This window comes from Rhea americana, unplaced genomic scaffold (assembly GCF_003343005.1).
Source record: "Rhea americana isolate MKP2758 unplaced genomic scaffold, rheAme1 scaffold_3, whole genome shotgun sequence".
NCBI lineage: Eukaryota > Metazoa > Chordata > Aves > Rheiformes > Rheidae > Rhea > Rhea americana.
Window position 1 is genome coordinate 1,542,738 of NW_028186423.1, and position 20,620 is coordinate 1,563,357.

The 20,620-nt window shown below is 39.9% G+C and overlaps 1 protein-coding gene and 1 long non-coding RNA gene across 2 annotated transcripts; both read right to left on the bottom strand.

Annotated features, from left to right (window-relative positions):
- Window positions 1-4,386: 4,386 nt before the first annotated feature.
- On the bottom strand, window positions 4,387-6,800 carry LOC146593290 (uncharacterized). The gene is made up of 2 exons (XR_014896421.1): window positions 6,550-6,800; window positions 4,387-6,460 (listed from the first exon to the last, which is right to left on the bottom strand). It is a non-coding gene; the product is annotated as an uncharacterized LOC146593290 (long non-coding RNA).
- Window positions 6,801-9,152: 2,352 nt separating this feature from the next.
- RGCC (regulator of cell cycle) lies at window positions 9,153-20,614 on the bottom strand. Its single transcript, XM_085309463.1, has 4 exons — window positions 20,498-20,614; window positions 12,886-12,993; window positions 11,369-11,431; window positions 9,153-9,515 (listed from the first exon to the last, which is right to left on the bottom strand). The coding sequence occupies exons 1-4, from the start codon at window positions 20,553-20,555 to the stop codon at window positions 9,508-9,510; spliced, it is 237 nt and encodes a 78-aa protein (XP_085165589.1). The 5' UTR covers window positions 20,556-20,614; the 3' UTR covers window positions 9,153-9,507.
- Between the last annotated feature and the right edge of the window lie 6 nt (window positions 20,615-20,620).

Consider the following 20,620-nt stretch of genomic DNA (forward strand, 5'->3'; position numbering starts at 1 on the left):
TCACTCTGAAAGCATCCAAGATATTGATTTTTAAACATGCCTCACATTTGTGCAAGCCAAAACAGGATCAAAAATGATATCAGCACTGAGAGCAATAAAATGCATGGAATTCAAGGTTTACATGGATCAGCTTATACCCACAAGTGTGTGTGTTAAAGAAACACGTGGATGAATATTTGGAGGATTTAATGAGTATTAAACAAAAATGGAGATGGCACTTTGAACTGAAAGATAGCAAAAGCTTGACCAATAGCTCCAATCAGCTTTGTCAAAACCTGAAGCTGTTAGACTAAAATGAGACAGACAGAGATGATAATTCTCTCAGGTACAACAATTGCATTTCACACAAGAATTAAATGCAGTATGCTGCATAGGTAGATTGTAGAAAAGCCTTGATAACATGTCTCACATCTGAGTGGAAGTCATTACAGAGATTCCTTGTGGTTCATTTTGCTCTCATTAATTCTGAATAAGGTGCTCGGGAAACCAGAAAAGCTGTCAAGAAGCTCCATGTGCTTCCCACACAGACCTATTTTAGAAAGCAGGTGAATTTCTGGAAGAGACATGGGAAACSAAAGATGACTTGTCAGCCCAGCTGCTGGGCAATCCCAGGCGACCACAGCATGTGACGCCCTTTGGATCAAGCGCTGTGGTCAGCATAATTACAGTCACACTACAAAGCCAGCGTTATGCCTCGCTGAAATAATATTTTTCAGGAAATGTAGCCGTGTCTACTTCAGCTGTCAAGGTCTCTAGCACAGAAAACTAAAAAACGGCAAGACACAGGCAGGTAGCTTAGGAAATGCAGAGAGCAGTGCGACTCCGCAGCCCCATCCAGCCACTGCGGTGTCATACAAATAGGAAATTGCCATCATTCATTATACAGCAAGAAATCAATGCTGTCGGGGAAGACCAAGGTCCAAGACACAGGAGTTTATGGCTTGTTAGGCAGGAACAGTATTCATTTTCTTACGTTTCCTGCTGCTCAGCAGCTCAGAGGGATGCATTTGGTGTCTAATGCCAGCTACGATACATGAGATTTAAAACCCTGGAAGGATCACCAAGGTCTTTTTGCCACCGAGGCCACATGGAAGTGGCTCGTGTCTTTAGTAACCAGTGAAGCCTACGGACGAGGGTGAAGGAGGGATGAAGGCTGCAACCTTTGACTGCATCTCACTCATTTCCCCCTGTCTTTGCTCGGAGCAGCCTGGGTGAACCAGCTGGTTGGGCAGGCTGTGGTGCTCATCTGTTAGTCCCAACTGGGAAGGGGGAACAGGAGGGGTGATTTTTGCTATGTACAAAACAGAGTAGAGGCAAGAGAACAGCTCATGGAAAATACCTTGTGTTAAGATGTACCTTGCACAGTTGGTGGAAGTGTGAAGGAGCACAAGGACCCTGCTGAAAGGCATTACTGAAAACACCAAGCAAAGTTACCAGTGATTCTTGGACAAGTTTCTAACAAGCTCCATTCTACAAAGTGCTGAACTCCATAACTCCATTGAAATCTGTGGGGCTGGAGCTGCCCAGTAGCACACTCTGAGCAAAAACACTACAGTGCTGCTCCTGATTTTGTTCAACTAGGGCTCAGTGATGTTAAAGATACCGCCTAGGGCRAGGTGCTTTCTGTGAGATTACTTAAAGCCATGGAAATGCTGTGAGCAACACTTGTGGACAACTCCCAACAGGGATCTCAGACTCCCTCAAACTACAGCTGGTGTTAATGTAGTGTAATGTAGCTGCAGACCACTGTCACYTCAGGTCACCAGGAACAGAGCAGCATAAAAAGGTGAAGCTTAGACACCCATCCATACCCAGACCCTCAAACACCTTGCCTGGGTGTATGTACCTACAACCTGCTCAGGAAGGGCAGGGAAGCAATACGCACATAACAACAACAGGATTAAACATGATTCTGTCCAGCTCTTTTGGCAGAATGAAAATCTTGAGCCATAAAGAGAAAAAGAGTAGCAGTTTAAATTAAATTATTTTTAAAAACTCTATGTTGGGAGGGCTGATACACCTGAGGGCTGTGCTGCCATTCAGAGAGACCTGGACAGGCTGGAGAGTTGGGTAGAGAGGAGCCTCATGAGGTTCAACAAGGGCAAGTGCAGGGTCCTGCACCTAGGGAAGAATAACCCTAGGCACCAGTACAAGCTGGGGGCTGACCTGATGGAGCAGCTCTGCAGAGAAGGACCTGCGAGCGCTGGTGGATGACAGGTTGACCATGAGCCAGCAATGTGCCCTTGTGGCCAGGAAGGCCAATGGTCTCCTGGGGTGCATTAGGAAGAGTGTTGCCAGCAGGTCGAGGGAGGTGATCCTGCCCCTCTACTCAGCCCTGCTGAGACCTCATCTCAAGTACTGTGTCCAGTTCTGGGCTCCCCAGGACAAGAGAGACATGGAGCTACTGGGGAGAGTCCAGTGTAAGGCTATGAAGATGATCCGAGGGCTGGAGCACCTGCCCTGTGAGGAACGGCTGCGAGAGCTGGGCCTCTTCAGCCTGGGGAAGAGAAGACTGAGGGGGGATCTTATCAACGTGTACAAGTACCTGAAGGGAGGGTGTCGAGGGGACGGGGACAAACTCTTTTCAGTTGTCCCGTGTGACAGGACAAGAGGCAAAGGGCAGAAATTGAAGCACAGGAAGTTCTGCCTGACCATGAGGGGGAATTTCTTCCCTGTGCGAGTGACAGAGCACTGGCACAGGTTGCCCAGAGAGGTTGTGGAGTCTCCTTCTCTGGAGAGTTTCAAGGCCCGCCTGGATGCAACCCTGTCTACCACGCTCTAGGTGACCCTGCTGAGCAGGGAGGTTGGACTAGATGATCTCCGGAGGTCCCTTCCAACCTGACTGATTCTATGATTCTATATATTTATTAGAGAAAGAGCACTGCTTGCATAGTTAGGGGATGCCTGCTCTTCCCTGCAGTGCTCACCTCAGCTTTGCTCACCTGCTAAAAAACAGNCGTGAGGGGGAATTTCTTCCCTGTGCGAGTGACGGAGCACTGGCACAGGTTGCCCAGAGAGGTTGTGGAGTCTCCTTCTCTGGAGATCTTCAAGGGCCACCTGGATGCAGCCCTGTCTAATGTGCTCTAGGTGACCCTGCTGAGCAGGGGGGTTGGACTACATGACCTCCAGAGGTCCCTTCCAACCTGACTGATTCTATGATTCTATGTATTTATTAGAGAAAGAGCACTGCTTGCATAGTYAGGGGATGCCTGCTCTTCCCTGCAGTGCTCACCTCAGCTTTGCTCACCTGCTAAAAAACAGCCGTTAGGTGGGCACCTTTGAGCTACCAGGCAAAGCACTCAGCTCTTATTGGTAAACCGTAAATGTTGTGGAGTATTTTTTAACGGTTATTAACAAGAATTGGTTAATACGTGCAATAACCATCTTCACTGCTGATTCTTCTCCAACTAGAAAGCCTGGATTAAATCAGGAAACTGCAGAATATCCTTTGGAAACAACTATAGAATGGAGTTGGATGCAATCTGCAGCAGCTACAATTAATGTTTCGTTCAYTTGCTGGTCTTCATCTGTGAGTACTATACTTCTTTAACATTGAAAAAGGAAACCTATTAAACAGTCAGTAAAAGTAACAGAAGTAGKTATTTCAGAATAAGATAACAAAGAAAAGAGCTGTAATCTTCTGGTACAGAAATCCACCAGAACTATGGAGTATATTTCCCTAAGAAAAATTCCCTCGTGCTTAAAAATGCTATATAATATAGCATTCCAGAGAGTTTTGAAATAACTAATGYGTAGCTACTGAAGTGTAACAAATTAAGCTTATATTAGCAACACATTGTACCCAGCTTTCCAGATAATACATTATCTGGTATGCTATTTAGAGTCTGAGAATTGAGCTGCTCTGTATGTCTTCTTAGAAAAATGTGTATTTTATTTCATTTAATAAACTCTATAGATAAAGGGACATAAAGCTGCCATTCATAAATCAGTTTTTCAAGTGCATAAAGCTACTAAAACTATACACAATGTTGAGAACTAGTCTACAGACACAGATTGCTAAGAACAGTGTTTAATGCTGCAAGAGAARCCAGTAAGGTCACAACTCGAAGTGCTAAATATCTGCCGGCCATCTCCTAGTGTAATCCCATTGCCAGGAACTGTGGTGGAATGGCAATAAGCTTTATATAATTTTGGGAATCACTTCACTCCTCATGGCACTGTTGCTATCTTTYAAAGAGATGGAGAAAAATAAGGGGACAATGTGATTGCCCACTCAAATTTCACCTGGATATTAAGTTAATGCTTTTTWAAAAGTCTTCTGAGATTAAGTGTCTAGAAACTCATATTTATGTTGCACAAGAAAGATGATACCCTCCCCACTTCTACAGCTTTCCAGAGCATTAATTAAGCCACCAACACAGCTACTTCATGTCAGAGTTTAATTCCAATCCTCTTGAGTTAACAGAAATGCCCAACACGGCCGTGGTGCCAGACGCTCCAAATCCYCACCACAGAGCTGAAGCAAGCTGAATTGCTAATGCTGGGGTGATACATCTCGACCAATGTGATGTGCAGCTTTTCCACCTGCGGGCACAGTATGGTACCACCCTCTCCTGCACTGGCAGTTCTGTTGTAGTTTAGCATTAATACCCTCAGTAAGCAGTAACTCTCCAGTTCTAGTGCAGCAGATACAAAGTTTTACGCAAGTGCTGAAGTCAAGTCGGATGGATCCTGATTTGATTTATTAGCAAGATTAATTTTTTTTGAAAAGTCAAGACTGCATATATATCAAAATACGGTGGTTTTATTTTTTGAGACAACACAAGGGCAATGCTCTTAATTATAAATACTGGTCTGAAATACATTATAACAACAGAACCAAATGAAGACATTCGGTATTACAGCCATTTGCTATGGAGAAGAGAACATTCACATCTAGCTTCCAGCCCAATTCAACATGCCCAAGCCTCCCACAGAATTTGGTGAGCTCTGCATGCCTTTGGGAATGGAGGAGTAGGCCTCTAGTCTGTAGTTTTAAGAGCTGAAATGATGAACATTTCAGTTTCCAAAACATAGAATTGAAAGAGCAAAAAGGAACAAAAGCACTAAAACCCACTTTGTACTGACTGGCCTAGTTTAATCCCAAAAAACATCTTCAAGTTCAATTCAATTTGAAAGAAGAAAGAACCTTGAAGAGATCCATTTTAATACTGTAATACAATGATAAATAACTGCCAGTACCATCTTACGTTATAGTAAAGTTATTTAGACAGCTAGAGCTGCTAGCCAAGCTGAAATGAAGTCAGTAATGTACAAAACCCTATTAAAATAACATAGAAAACAGGACTTTTCTCCACTGAGAATACGGAGTTTGCAATGTTAATATGTAGAGCTGGATTTAGTTCAAGACCTGCTGTAGTTATATTGGCTTTATGATATTGAATTTGCTTCCAAACATGGCAAGCTGTGTCTCTCCAACAGTCTAGCAGATGTGAAGTCTAGCACATTCAGGCACCTTCAAATAAAGAGATCTCACATAAGACAGACAGGCTCCAGTGGGGCATGAGTAACTCCTGGACAGTAAACTGCATCCATCTAAGCTAACAAGTCATGGTTCATCCATGGAGATATATGCTAAGTGGAACATTTCCCATGGCACTGGGGAATTCACAGAGCCTGAAGCAGCTGAACAGTGATCTAAAAGCAATAATTAATAACTTARAAAATCTCTGGTTGTAGGCACGGTAGCAGGCAGAAGCAGTCTCTATGTGCTTTCTCTTTGCAAATATCCACTTCTGAAAATAAGGCTTAAACGAAGCTGCTGAGCTGTAAACATGATTTCTCTTCCCYTCTCCGATGCTTCATATCAGGCAACCCTAACAGAAATCAATTCCACATCTAGTGCGTACTCCTAAGCAAGCATCAGCAATGGAGGTGGAGGGGAAAGCACTGGGACAGAGGGCTCTAGGAGCCAGCAAGGACTGAGCCCTTCTCCTACAAGCAAGCTTCACAAGAAAGAGCCTGCTTTTCCTTTTACCTAGTCACTGCCAGCATTACTTTTCCCTTCCTTCCCAAGAAGTCACCCGGCTGTAGGTGCATCAATAGCAGCTGAAGGCACTTGTACAGCCAGGAAAAAAGTCCTCTTTTGGCTCTTTTCTCCTCTCCCCACTATAAAGGGCTCATTATGAGCACATTACCAGGCTTAATGAGTTACCACATATCAGCAGAGCCTTGGTGACCGTGCTGAGGACGCACACAATCAATAGCAAACCCAAGATAAGACACATTAGCTCAAGCCGCAGCGATAGCAGTTTAAACTAAACCATTTAACCTTGAGTTTGCAGTAGGTAAAGAGCATACATGCAAAGAATTGTTGCACCTCACCTTACACATGTTAAGCTGTGGCAATATATCTGCTTAGTGTAAGCTCCTCATTTCCATTTCTAGAAGAGTTGCATATTGGCACAACAGGGCTAAATAACTATCTTCAAGTCCAAACCTGGCATCACAGCATAAGAGGGAGGTCAAAACAAGAATTAGAAAACTAGGCTGGTCCATAAGGATAGCACAGCTTCCAGCAGTACTCACTTGGGGATAAAACATCACGASTTTTTTCTCAACAATGCATTTTCCAGTGCCGTACGTAGAGTAATTAGATCATGAGCTTAAGTCACAGATGTACTCTGGTGAAATGAGATCTACATTAGTGCCTTCATTCTGACACAGTAAGACATTCAAAATTGAGCAAAACAAACAGAAGGGAATTAGATCAACAACTTACTAGAATACACTCCCAAATTTGTAGTCACTGATTTCCAGAACTGCTGCACAAGCAATGAGAAGTCTCCACCCTTTTATGCATAAGATTAAAAAAAAAACAAAAAAAAAACAGATAAGTGGTGACTGGACTCTTAACTCCATAATTGACTTCACATCACAGGAAATGAGGAACATGTTTTAAATCTTTAGTTATGAAGGAAAAGAGTCTTCAAGACTGGGTGTCTAGAAGAACAAAGTATTGCCATTCTGAAGTACTATATTAATTCAGTAATATCACACTAAAGGGAGATGTCCAACTCTGAATATTCATTATAGGTCCAGAGCCTTCAACTGTATCAGGCAGCAACTGAAAGTATAGCAAGGAAGTGGAAAACTCATGCCCTGCACATCTGCACAGAGAGGAAAAAGCAGCTGTGCATCCAGCCTCCCTAGCAGCAATTTGAAGTAGTCTCTTCTAAAACATTTAGCTTACTTAAAAGTCACTTAGTTCAATTTTTCTACCTTCAGGACATTAACATCCATCATTCACAACCACTCCATCTTTCATCATTACAGCCAAACTTCTGCTGCTATTCTTCAATTATCTTTAAAAATACACCTTGTGCAAACAGCTAGCGATATTTCTTACCAAAAATAGAAAAACCAATGAGCTTGTCTTTCAGGCATTCCCTTGTTTGCCTTCCCTCAGTACCTGCTAAAAAGCACAGTGTCTCTTCCCATATAATAGGAAGTTCTACACCAGCCAAGGGAATTCCCTTCACAGGCTTTGTGTTATAGCCCATCTCTTTACATATGGGAACAAGAAGAAGGGCCAGCTTCTCTCAGTTCTACTAAGGCATCCAAAAGGAGAAATTGCTCCTGTGTGTTTATAGTATTAAATTTCCACAGCGCTCTGACTTTGCCGAAGCAAGCCTACCTTGCTGCTCAAAGGGATTATCCTATTGTGCAGGAGCCTCTGAGTAAGGGTGTGAAGATCCTGCAGAACACAGAAGCACATTGCTATCTTAGAAATGAAGCATTCCACCTTCCTTCCACACAGACTTTGCAATTCCTTCAGAGAAGGAAGGACCCTTTCTCCCCTAAATCTCCATGCTTAATTATATCACCAGCTTTCTGCAGCTCTACTCATCTGCCATTTCAATTTTCCTAGAATGAGTTAACTTTCTGTTGCAGACTATCACCTGAAGCTGCTGTAGAAAACCTGGAGAAATTGCCTCCTCAGCAAGCAGCCACCAACATAACATTGAACTCTTGGCTGAAAGAAGGGTCATGGTGGTGGTGGGGGAACCCCACACACTCCTAAAAGTGGTTTTAGAGACATTCAAATGTACCCAGTTACCAGTGTTCAGTTTTCTTACCAATGTAGAAAACAAAGTTTAGATTGCGTTTAGCAAGACCCAAATTCTTCATCTATTTTTAGAAAACAAAGTTAACAGATCAGTTCATATCAACCCTGTGGAGTTCTTGTTAGCAAAAAATACAGACTACTTTCACCCAAACTGCAGAAGACACAGGTCTATATACATCCTCTCAAGCAACCAGTAGGTAGCCATGCCAAGGGCCCAGACATATATCCTTCTCCAGACATGGCTGCACTCAGCAGAGATGACAACAGATCAAAGGGGGCACAGTATCTGAACCACTCACATAACTGCTCGCTAGCCTGGCTTGGTCACAGACAGAGCTGCAGTTTTAACAAGCCCAGCTCACTTTGCCTGAACAGATTAGGGAGCAACCACATGAGTAGGTCAGCCAGCAGCACTCAGTGTAATGTCTGCAGCAGCTGGAGGAGCTCACATGATGACATCTCCAGTGCTTAATACATATGGGATGAATTATATTCCTTTAAAATTGCAGGTTCATCTACCACTGATTAGAACACTGATGTCCCTGCTTGTTTGAAAAGGAGTGTCTGGCCAATTCTGGACTCAGGTCTGGCATTGGAAATACCCAGCTATTCAAGTATTTTTCTTGTTGCTGTAACTCCGTATCTTTAAACCTTTCAGCTTAGATGCCTAACTTGCCAGTTAACACCTAGTACAAAAATCATATGTTAATACTCAAGTTTCCAACACTGATGCTTGCAAAAAACACCCTTTAAATAGAGTTTGAACTAGGTGTTACTCTTCAAATCTCAACTGTACTAAGTGTTATTTCAGATTTACTATAATGCAAGTGAAATGAACATTTGATTTGCTTTATTATATTACTGATCATATTCATTTTACATAGTAAAGAAATTCTTATTTAAGCAATTCGAAGAGAAAAATGTGAAGTTCCGTATGAAGCCAGCATACTATATTTTGCTACCAGGAAATACATCCTTATCAAATACTTTAAAACCTGTTTAAGAGCTTAATTTGTAATCATTTTTTGCAGTTATATTCATAAGAAGTTTTCAGACATCTGGATTCCAGTTCAGGCTTTATTTGTATACAAAAATATATTATAATGGAAGAGGCAGTAAAAGTTCTCAACTATATAAAATTACAAATTTTTTTTCATAAAAGCAACTTTAAATTAAAATTTAAGCTATATTTTAAAGCAAAAAATATATCAGTAACATTTAAGTTCTGATTCCACCTGCTGCAGAGTAACAAAACCCATGCTGCCTGTTAAATATTTATAGGAGATGACAAAGTTATGTTCAGAAGGTAAATAGCTGGGGTAGCAAAGTTATCAGACAGTGTCAGCAGTTCTCAGTGATTGATGTCACTTATTCTTCAAAGGATACTCATAGGCAGGACAATCCCCAAATTTCCTGTTTCACATACCTRTAAATACAAAGCAAGATCAGTTCTATATTTAATAGGATCACATGTTGCTGACATACTAGATATCACACAGTCTAGAAAGCTAAGCATAGTATGATATAGGGCAAGACTCTGCATTTTTTAAACATGAGATAGGAGGTTATATTGTGTAAAATTAAGGCAATTTCTGTTTTAACAAGTACACTAGGCAAAAGGCACCTATATAAAACTTTTGCATAACCTMAAGCACATAAACAGAACTCCTCAATAGTGTAATAAAAATATCAGATGGAAATTGGAYTTTCCCTAGAACGCCAATGCATGATAGAATTAGCATGTCACCACAGAGCAAGGAACACTGTAAATGAAACAGCTGAAATAACCAGAGCATTTGCTTAGTTGGGGAAAAACACCACAGCAGGTAGAAATCCATGGCCTCACCTTCAATCTGCCTGGCAGGGGGACAATGAAATCAATATACAGTACGCAGTCAATTAAAATCACCTGCAACATAGCTGTGCAAGATACAGTAACACAAATATTTGAGACTGTGAGGAAGTTTTGTCTTTCTACACAGACAAATCTTCAAATTCGAGGTTTTTCAGAAGAAAAAAAAATCAAAGTAAATTTCAGTGGTAAGGACAATTAGTTCAAGCATGCATCCGTAACAGAAGTCAGGAGACTAGAAATGTATTTTAAATAAGGGAAGTGAAACTAGGATTAAGATATGAGTAAGATGACAGAAGTAGGAAAAATCATAAGCACAGCTGCCTTGAATTTAATTCAAGGCAGATGGCCAAGGCTTCAATAATTACAGGAAAGGGAAAATATCTAATGGTATAAGATGCTCTGAATTCATACTTTTGTCCATGCTGCCACTTAGGTCTAATCCTGTAATTTGTTTTGTATGGAACCAGATTGCAGAGCTACACAAAAACCAGGAGCACATCTCAAACAATCACCACAGGAAGAGGCAGAGAAAAATAGGTAGAGTACACAGAGGGGAGCAGATTTTAAGTCCATAACAAAAAGCCCAACATGGTATTTGGAAATCATAACTCCCAGACAGTAACAGAAAATAAGAAGTCTAAACTCATTTCTAGCAGAGATTGAAAATTAAAATCATGCTTAATCTAGTCCAAGACAGATACAGATTATCTTCTCCTTAACCATTTCATAAGCTTAAAGCATAGTATTATTAAAACTTCAGATTGGTATCCCTCACTGGCTACTGCTCCAGTTATTTAGCTTTATAACCATGAACCCACTTCTTAGCACTTTTGAATAGTCCAGAAAATGATGCATTTAGTCAATCTATGCACTGGCAAGGAGAGGTGAGTTGCAGCTGCCTCAGAGATGGCAACAGAGGTTCATGGGTCTATCTTCTATCGCACATGCCAAACTGCATGCGTTGTGCAGKGACACAGGAACAGCAGGAATAACTCCATTGCTCCCACTAACTCTGAGCTTGCTTAGAACAACTCAGTAGAGACTGTTCATTATATTTTCTGAAACATTTGTGTAACAATTTCAGGTTAGTCCACATAAACATAACTGTTAATTTGAATGAGTTAARAAAAGGGAAAAGATGTTCCTGGCATAAGGGAATTTGATAAGTGAGAACATTGATATAGCACAAAATTACACTGAGCAGGAAAAGAAAAACCTGTCTGAAGAAAAACCTTCAGCATTCAGGCAGAGACCTGAGTTTAGCCTATTTTTTCTTACCTCCATAGTAATCTATAGCACAAGCAAATTAAGTGTAGCCACTTTATAATAAAAAAATGTTACTCTGCTTTATTTCCAATAGATTGACTTTTATCACTCTTTGAAAGCACCAAACAAGATGCAGTCTACTAACAAAATCTACTTACTTGCTAGTGTCCTGTCAAGATCAGCAATAAAGTCTTCCAATTCTTTTGTATCTCCAAGTTTTGCTGCAAATTAAGACAGTTAGCACAGCTAAAATGTGACATTTCAAGCCAAGAGAGCCCCATGGACCTATACAATTCCCCAAATAATTTTCAGTTGTATCAAATATGCTCTATACTTTCTGAAGAGTCTTCCGGGCCTTTCCCTCAAAAGGGTTGCCAAAAATGTCCAAATGCATTCTTAGATGGGAAAGACCAATTTAAAATTTTGGTTTTTACAATTATTCAACTGATAAAAACAAAGCAAACTACTTGCTTTCTTAGTTTCCTTAAAGCAGAGGTTGATGTGGGAAGGTAAAAAACAGGTCAACTAAACCATGTCCTTACTACTATGGGATTCTTCCTTATTGTTTTATATAAAAGTATGCATCTCAAATATCGCATTCACAGCCCTAAACATATCCCACCTAGCCAGCTCCTGGTTCTGCCTAAATCTAAACCTCTATCATGCGATTCAGTAGTTTGCTTTGACATCACATCCTTGATTGTGGTCCATACAGTGCAAGTCTGGATCCAAACTTCTACCCAAATTTTCACTCCTATGAAGGCAACCCATTCCATTCAATATAGTTTTTACTTCAAGTGACTTCCTTATCTCATTTCTATGATATAGTCCAAGCTGATTCCAAGTCCATTTCTACCATCTCATCAGGAACAGTAACTTGATCTTTAGTACAACTCCTTGCCAAGTACTTCCTGCCAGTTTAATTTCATTTTTCCTACTTATTAACTATGGCTTATTATTTCTTCCTAATACCATGCTCATCAGTTAAAACCCACTTTACTGATTACTTGTGACTAGTCAATGCAGACAAGACCAATGAAAGCATGAAGACTTCTTGAGCCTAAATAAGACTGTTATAATGAAAGCTGTATGTAATACATAAGTGTCTGTTCCATTTATTGATGTGTCTGCTCCAGAGTTAATCTAAGCTACCTTAGTGAAAAACTCCTTTGGAGTTGGACCAGCTGCAAGACAAATCCTTTCTGAAACAGTATAGCTACAAAAGGAAATTACTACATATACAATTACCAGCAGTGCAAGTTCTACATGCATCTGAGTACTTATGTTAATCAGAATGGAAGCATATGGCTTCTGAGGAATCACCTACTGTGCCCCTGCATTCAAGCTAAGAGTTTTTATACATAGATGGGACTCCTATGCTACTTCATCTCTTAAGTTAGTTCTGAAGTGAAGTATTCCTTAAGTAGCACCACAATTTTAGATCAGCCAAAACCAGTAATTCTCTTTAACTTGGTAGTTCGAAGTCAAAAGGTTGCCAGGCCACTTGTGAAGTATGGGTGCAGTGTGCTGTTGTGCTGATCATAAACAGTAATAGCACTTGCACCTGTAGCATGCTTAATAATAATCTGTAGCTTTGTTACCATAAAAAGAGCCAAGTCATGTGCTCACCAGAAGACTATACAGTTGAGAATTAGGAAAAAACGTAAAAGTTTACCTTTACATGGCGTAACTGATGGAGATGGTAGACTTGGAGTAGATGCAGTTGGAGAATTCAGCTTTTCATCACTGAAGCTGAAACTATTTCTGCAGAGTGAATCCGCACCTGCRGGAAAAAGTTGCATTACAGTTTAGAATACCCGTAATTAATACCAACTGCAAATCTGAAAATAGCCTTAAACAGAAATGGGATGTCTCCTGTACAGACTTTGTACAACTCAAATTCAGACTTCACAGCCAGAAGGACTAATCAATCATCTATCATTTGAAGGAAAAGCACCTATGTTAAAAAGCAAGCCATCCTAGGACCAATCCTTACCCCCTAGTAAGGAAAGTGTCAGCTTTCCCCCACAGTCAGCATCAATCAGAAACAAGTTACAGAAACAGAAGTTATCCCATATCCACTAAATTGGGCCTGGCATGGCTTGCCTAATATACAATATTATTGGAAATTTTGGTAAACTGAAGTTTTCAAAAGTTATTAAAAAAGCTAAAGAGCTCTAGGAGAGAGACAGTTCCCCCAAAGCATTGTTATCATATAGACTATAATTGCAGTTTGCCACTGTGATGGCAATAACAGCAAAAAGCAGTGTCTAGTTAAGAACAAAAATGCCTACATGTCCAATACCATTAATTAACAACATCTTTCCTGATGCTACACAATCTGCCCAGTTAGGTCTGAATATGGTTATGATACTGTATTCAGCTAAATTAAGGGCTGAAAAGTCTGACTTGCTGTACAACCAATACAATAGCTGTGACACTTATATCACCTTTAAGTGAACAGATAACATTCAGCATTGTCCTCACCCCTGAAAAGTAGCTCCTGAAAAGCATTAAAAAATGTAATGGAGGCAAAAAGAAGAAAAACCTAAGTGCTCTGCAATGATAGTTCTTATCAGCACTGTACAATGCAATATGAACTCCAGTACATGAATGGACTGAAAGCAACAGTTAGAGATAACATACTTCTTCCTAAAATCAGCTTATTGGCCAACTTTAATTTAAAGCCACATTTGTTTTTAAAGCGAGATACATAGTCCAATAAAAAAGAAACTACTGAAAACATACCTTTTTAAAAACAATACTTCTGATTTCCACTGCACAAAAACGAGCTTTCACAAAATATGGCTGTAGGGCAGAAAGCTCTGGGAGAAGGATACCTCAGTCCTTGCCCTCTACCAGCTGCAGCAGCCAAGATTTGCTTGTTCTCCTTCAGAAAAGGGCCTTGGAAGATTTCCATTGCCACACAAATCCAACATCCTCTCCAGTCTAACAACTAAAGGCTGATGCCAAGGATCTCATCACTACTATCCATCCTCATCCAACCCTTTCTCTTCCACTGCAATGTGAGTTTAGCATTCATTACTTATTTTGTAGCTCTGAAGTTAGTATATACACACAGGTAGCAGAATCAAACTATGATTTACAGTTGCTTAAAAAATACTGTCTCTTTAAACAAATCCTTAAAAAGAAATCTGAATTAGGTTACTAACTTGATCTACATGAGTTAGGCTAAAGCAACAGCTGCAAAATTAGAGGTTTACAACAAATATGGATGTATTTTACTTTGGCAAAGTAATCTGCTGTTAGTACTGACCTTTGCTGTTCTAGTATACAGTTAAACCACAAAAAACACTGCAATACCATGTAAATATAGAATGTTTCCATGAAATAAACAATCGAAAGGTTTTGGATGGTAATTAACTGAAGGAGGAAAGCCTCAGAGTTTCCCTTTTAAAGCAGGCAATGGAAAAGTCCAGCCATCTGACTTTAATATTATGTTCTTTCTAATACCATAGTTGATCAGGATATAGTTTTTAAGAAGCACTCATGGCTAACTTTGCTCCTGTTGGAGTCAGTACAATTTTCTGCAATTTTCAGTGAGGAAAGTTTTAGAGAAATTGCATCTCTCAAGCTTTTCAGAAAGTAGCCTTAAAATTCCATTAAAATGTCTCTACCAATCATTAATTCATCATAAACAGTTCAACACTTAATGAATAGACTGCACAACTCATTCCCATAGCCTATTAAAAAAAAAGAAATCAGGAATTTCTAATTGTATCTGTAAAGAGAAGTGTTTATGGTATAAAGAGCTCATTTCACAATGTTACAGCCCTCAAGAATAGCTTTTATTTTGATCATAATCATGCTTACACTTTCCCGCACTGCTTATAGTCTTCTGCCTAGTTCTGCCTAGTATTGGAACCATTTGTTCCAATACTGACACAAGAACTACACTTTTTCCCTATCTAAATTTCTGGACTTAATGATCTAAGAGACTGCAAATCACATAACTACTAGTTACAAGGAAGTGATCTAGGAAGCTTGAAATTCAGACATACAAACATGCTTTTTCATTATATGCAAAACTTATCATACCGCTCCCCCATCACACTACTTGAAAGGTAGTGTTTCTCATCCCAGTCTTCCCCTTTAATACTTCTTCCTTTTATAAAGCATAAGGGAGGTAAACAGGTATTCTGGAGGTGCAAGAACAGGAAATCTTAAGAAAGGGCAAGCACATCTTTTTCTTCAATTGAAATACCCGGAAAGCAACCTATGTACCTGAAACCTCTGGGTTTTCCTCGCCTTGAATGTATTGGCTTATTTCCTAAGATATACTATTCTTTAGATTTCATAAAACATTATTTCTCCATACAAGTCTTCTTTCATGTTTTCATTATATTCTATTGCTTTCTTGTTGGAGACAGGTCATTAGAAATTTGAGGCAACAATTCACTTTTTAAAGTGTTCTTCACCATATAAAATTGGGACTTACTGTTAAGATCAAAGGTCCATCTACTCAGTGCTCTCTGACAGTGATTCATAGCAGATGCCTATAGAATAGTTTAAGAGTGGTGCAGAACATACTGATAGTTGCCAGACACAATCTAACAGTTCCTAGCAATACACAGATCAACATACTTGTAAAGGCAGCAGTACCATCTTACCATTCAGTAGTCCCTGATGAATTTTTCCATGACTATATAGTTGCTTTAACAATGTAAACTTACCACAAGTCATTTAGGCAATATATTTTACAGTTGAATTATATAACATGAAAAAAATTTTTTTTTGTTTTGAAATCTGCTAGTTTAATTTGATGTTCTCATACTGGGAGAAAGAGTAAACTGTCCTTCCTACTTCTTTTTCCTAATGCTACTTTGGATGTTTTGGAAGACTAGATTGTCCCCACTGAAGTCATCTCTTTTCTAGGCTGACAGTCCTAGCCTGTTTAGTCATGTGGAAACCATTTTATATCTTCAATCATTCACATTGTCTTTTTCTGCATCTTTTCCACACTTAYGTATTGCAAGATCACAAATGAATACTGGCTTTTCAGGATGACTGCAGCAGTATGAACAGTGCCCGATGTGTCATCTTCAGACAGTGAAGGCATTAGCATAGCCACACACATACTTCCATGGCATGCAGCCACGACTACTTGTATTACACCAGGCATCGGGTGTTAATGGGAAGCAATTAAGTCCCTTAGGTTTTGGTACCTACTTAGTCTTGAAATTATAGCATTAAGAGAATTCTAGAGCTACTGAGGGTTTTTTGATGTGTTAAAGCCAGGACACATTTGTCTTAAAGCATTTACACATTCCTCAAAGTTACTATGAGGATACACTGCAAGCTGTATCAGTGCAAGAACTGAACTGATGCATATATTTTCCAATGCCTTTGATACAGAGACTAGAAGCTGAACCTGTGTTAAGAAAATGCACCAGTAGCTAAAAGTGTAAAACACTGCTGAGAGCACAACAGATTATGGTTCAGCTTTTTGGTGTTATTATAGCTTTGGCACAAAAAGGCTAAAGCATTTCCCTTCTCAACCTTTCATTTAGTCTAACCTTCTATTTGTTCTTCCAGGTCTAAACTTGAAAGACTTTTGTGCCATGCTACATGCTATACTGGCAAAGTGCATTGACTGGGCATGCAATTTATATATGCAAGGTTGCATTTCTCTGCAAGCTTATTCCAAAAACACAAGCAGCAAACAGGATCTGTAAAAATCCATTTTTTTTTAATATAGCTTTATCTGCACTAAAGGCATTTGACAATACAGCACTCTTACACTATCACATCCAACATATGCCATAGACAGCAAAGCCTTATAAAAGCCTTGCTTAACTTGTTTCAGCATAATACTTCTAAAGTATGAAGCTGTTATACTTTGATTCTGTTGAACGCATCAAAGTTGAAACATAATTAGCATTCATTCTGATAGTTCAACAACTCAGTCTGTTGAAGTAAATTACCTATGTATCACGATTTCCAGCACTGTTCCGATCAACTGYTGTGTTTAATACAACACTTGTGGGCCAAGTACTAAGATCATCTATCTGCACACGCTAGCATTATTATTATTGTAAGGGCTACAGTCCAGTGTGTTAGGTACAATACTTAGCCACAGCCAAGACAGACCTTGGTCAAAGATCATTTAGTCCAAATAATCAGTCAAGGTGCAAGAGAACAAAGTATTATTGTGCTTKTTTTCCAAAGTAGTATCTTTGAATTCTATTTCTTTTTGCCCTAAGAGGCTGAAATGAGTAGTAAGAATTTCAATTAGTACTTTTGGAGCTAGCTCCCTCAAGAGGAGCTTTTAAGGTAAAAGCAATATTTAAAGGATTAACTATATCGATAAAGATCTTTTGTAAATACTATTTTCTAATTTAAATTGCCTCATCCTCATTGTACAAGCCTGAGGAGAAGAAAGGCTTTCTTTACCCTACTACAAAACAGCATTGTTCAGATACAGCTAGTGTTAGTAGTTTTCAGAGAAAGTTAAATTTAAAACTGGTTCATGTGACCTGAAACAAATGATTGCAACAGTTTAAGATGTTACTGCCCAATCTTACAATCCGATGCTAGACTCAAATATATCACTGCAGGAGTGGTGGAACAATAGAAACGCTCGACCTTCAGTCACTCCGCACCAGTTAGGAGGATTAGATTACTCTGCCAACAAGAAAAGATAGTACTAAAATATGAAAGTCTAAACTGTTCTGTAAATACATAAAGCACAGCTGGAATCACCTGTACCGCTAGATAGCAGGAGTTTGTAAAGATCGAAGGAGTCTTTGTGATCAAGAGTATAATTCCAACTGTTTGCAGACAATATTGTTGGAATTTCTTCTGCTGCTATGGATTTGTGCTTCAACAGCTTGCTCTCTCAGCCTCTCTTTGATCCTGTGGTGATGTTTAATCTAAGTGTTTCCATGGGAACAGAAAGGTCACAAATTCAGCAGTATACCTTCAAAGGACAGACCAAGGAAAGGTAGACCCAAAGAAAGAAAAACTTCAGTTTGAATAGAGGGTGCCTAGACAAGTAGAGAACTCCCTGTTTCTATTCTTAGACTAGACATGGGGAGCATAGCAGACATTTCAGCTTGTTTTATAAAAGAACCTCTTCATAAGAGTCTGCAACTCCTCTCCAATCCTACTATAATTCCAAATTAAGAAGCTTTCTGCACTGAATGATGCCTCTGGGAGAAGGATTTTGCTGATTTTTTTCTGAGAAAAGGGTAAAGTTTCTAGTAACAATATTCAGGGAAATAGACATTTATTCACCTAAAATAAAACTGACAGTACTAGAAGCTCATTCTGACTTCAGATTTTTCATGTTAGAGTTTAAACTAGCCTAAGTCAATTTATTTCATAGAAAATTAGCTAACCTGATTTTCTTATTTCCTTTACCTCAGTCATATTCTCATATACTTGGCACAGTTGGATTCCAATAGACCACTTTTACTCCATCTCTTGGTCCAGTTTATGCCAGTGTCCAGAAGACAAGCAATTTCTTCATCAGAACCACTCTTCACATTACACATCATTAAACRAGGAACCTCAACATAGGTTGGGGTCTGGAAGCTTCGCAAGCTCTTAATACGTGGCCTTTGAAGACTTCACTCAGCCTTTAAATCCTGTCTACCTCTACTAATGTTTTCAGTCTAAATCAGTTCAAATGTGGCAGATTTTTGTTTTCCAGGTCTTCCTGAAGAGTTCATCTGCCATTTTGCACGAGCATGCTGTTTCCTTAATAAGCCTTCTGCTCTGTAAGGGAACATCTTTTTCCTCAAAAGACTCTCCCTCTGTCAGTTCTAATAGAGCAACTTTAAGTACCATTCAAGATTAAGTYTTCTTGAAGCACAGCACATACGCTAATGACTACAGATAGGCTTTAACCACACARGAGGAATGAATCCTTGATGCTGTTTTGTTTTCTCGCGTTTTGCCAACAGTAGAGCGTTTCTCTGCATACAGAATCCTGAAGTTATCTGCTTTTGGTAAGAGTAGACTCGAGGTTAATTAAAATACTGAAGAYTACACAAAACAGTAACACTAGGGTTCTGCATTTGTGGTTAATGATAGATTTTACAGACTGCTCACAATTCATCAGCTTGAGTCAGTAAAGGAAGGCATCATCTTACATACTTCCAGCCACCAGAAAGGTTAGCGTGTAATCTAAATCAGGTATTCATTTTTCAGACCTCCCTCCACTGGGAGAACAACTTGCAAAGAGTGATTCATCCACTCTGAGGAAGAAATGCATCAGCCTCAGGAGGCATCTATATATGTCTGCAGACTACAGCAAAAAACCAAAGTGGTGGTCAGGCTAAATGTCAGAGTTTGGGGCTGGTAACACTAAGCGAGATGAATCCTACCCTTAATGATGGTTATGTTATGAAGTGCTCTAGTACTAGGGAGAAACAACAGGGACAGCTTATCCACTAATAAGACCATGTTCCTTATGTTTTAAGTGTTACGTCAGAAAATTGCACAGAAAGTCAAACTGATAAACAGAGGCACATCAGAAATTAAAGGTGCAAACTTACCGTAAGTAACAAGCTCAGGAAGTGTAAGTTTTGTAAAGCYCCCTATATAGAAAGCTTTTAGTTTAGAGACTCGGGTTTGGGTTTAGTCGGTTTTCTGAAGTTCTGTCAAAGCAGCCATTTACCCCATTGCTTCCAAGGAGGACTGCAGTTTTCAGCCTCACTTTTTGCAATAGGAAAAACATATTCTCTCACCATCTAGCAAGAATAAGAGGGRTTTAAAAGAGTACTTGATCAAAGAATCAAGTCATTTTACATCTCTTGTCCAAAGCTGTCTTGATATCAGCTACCTACTTCTCTTGCTCCAAGTGCACTATTTATATATACACATAGCATATACTGATGTAAGTTATTTTTAAAATGACAACCTCCAAGCAGCAAAGACACCTCCACCAATTAAAATCAACAGTTGATTTAGTTCCAGTCAGTTCTTTAAAGCACTTCAGTTCACTCTCATTCAACTGATATTTAGGCTAGCAAAACATAACATAGCAAACCTGAGGGTCCCCTGTCTAAGAAAAAGAAATCTTAAAGAAAACCTACACAGGATACCTCAGTATTTTACCAGCCAGCTGGTATTTTCACCTTCCTTACACCACCTTACCTCCTGTAAGGAAATCAGAGGTAAGGAGTGGGTCTGCGGTGTAACAAGACTCTGCTTTTCCCTCCCCGTTTCTCTCCAACCCGGAGAATCCAGAAGAGAAACATAAACCCCSCCGGGGCTGAGCGGAGCCCGCTCCACACACGCGCCCGCGCCCCCGCACTCACTCTCGGAGTCGCTGAGGCCGCTGCCGTCGCTGACGCTGGCGCTGCTCCGCCGCTTCATGCGCTCCAGGTGCTCGCCGTAGTGGAAGCGGCGCCGGCCGGGCGGGCACGAGAAGTCCTGCAGGA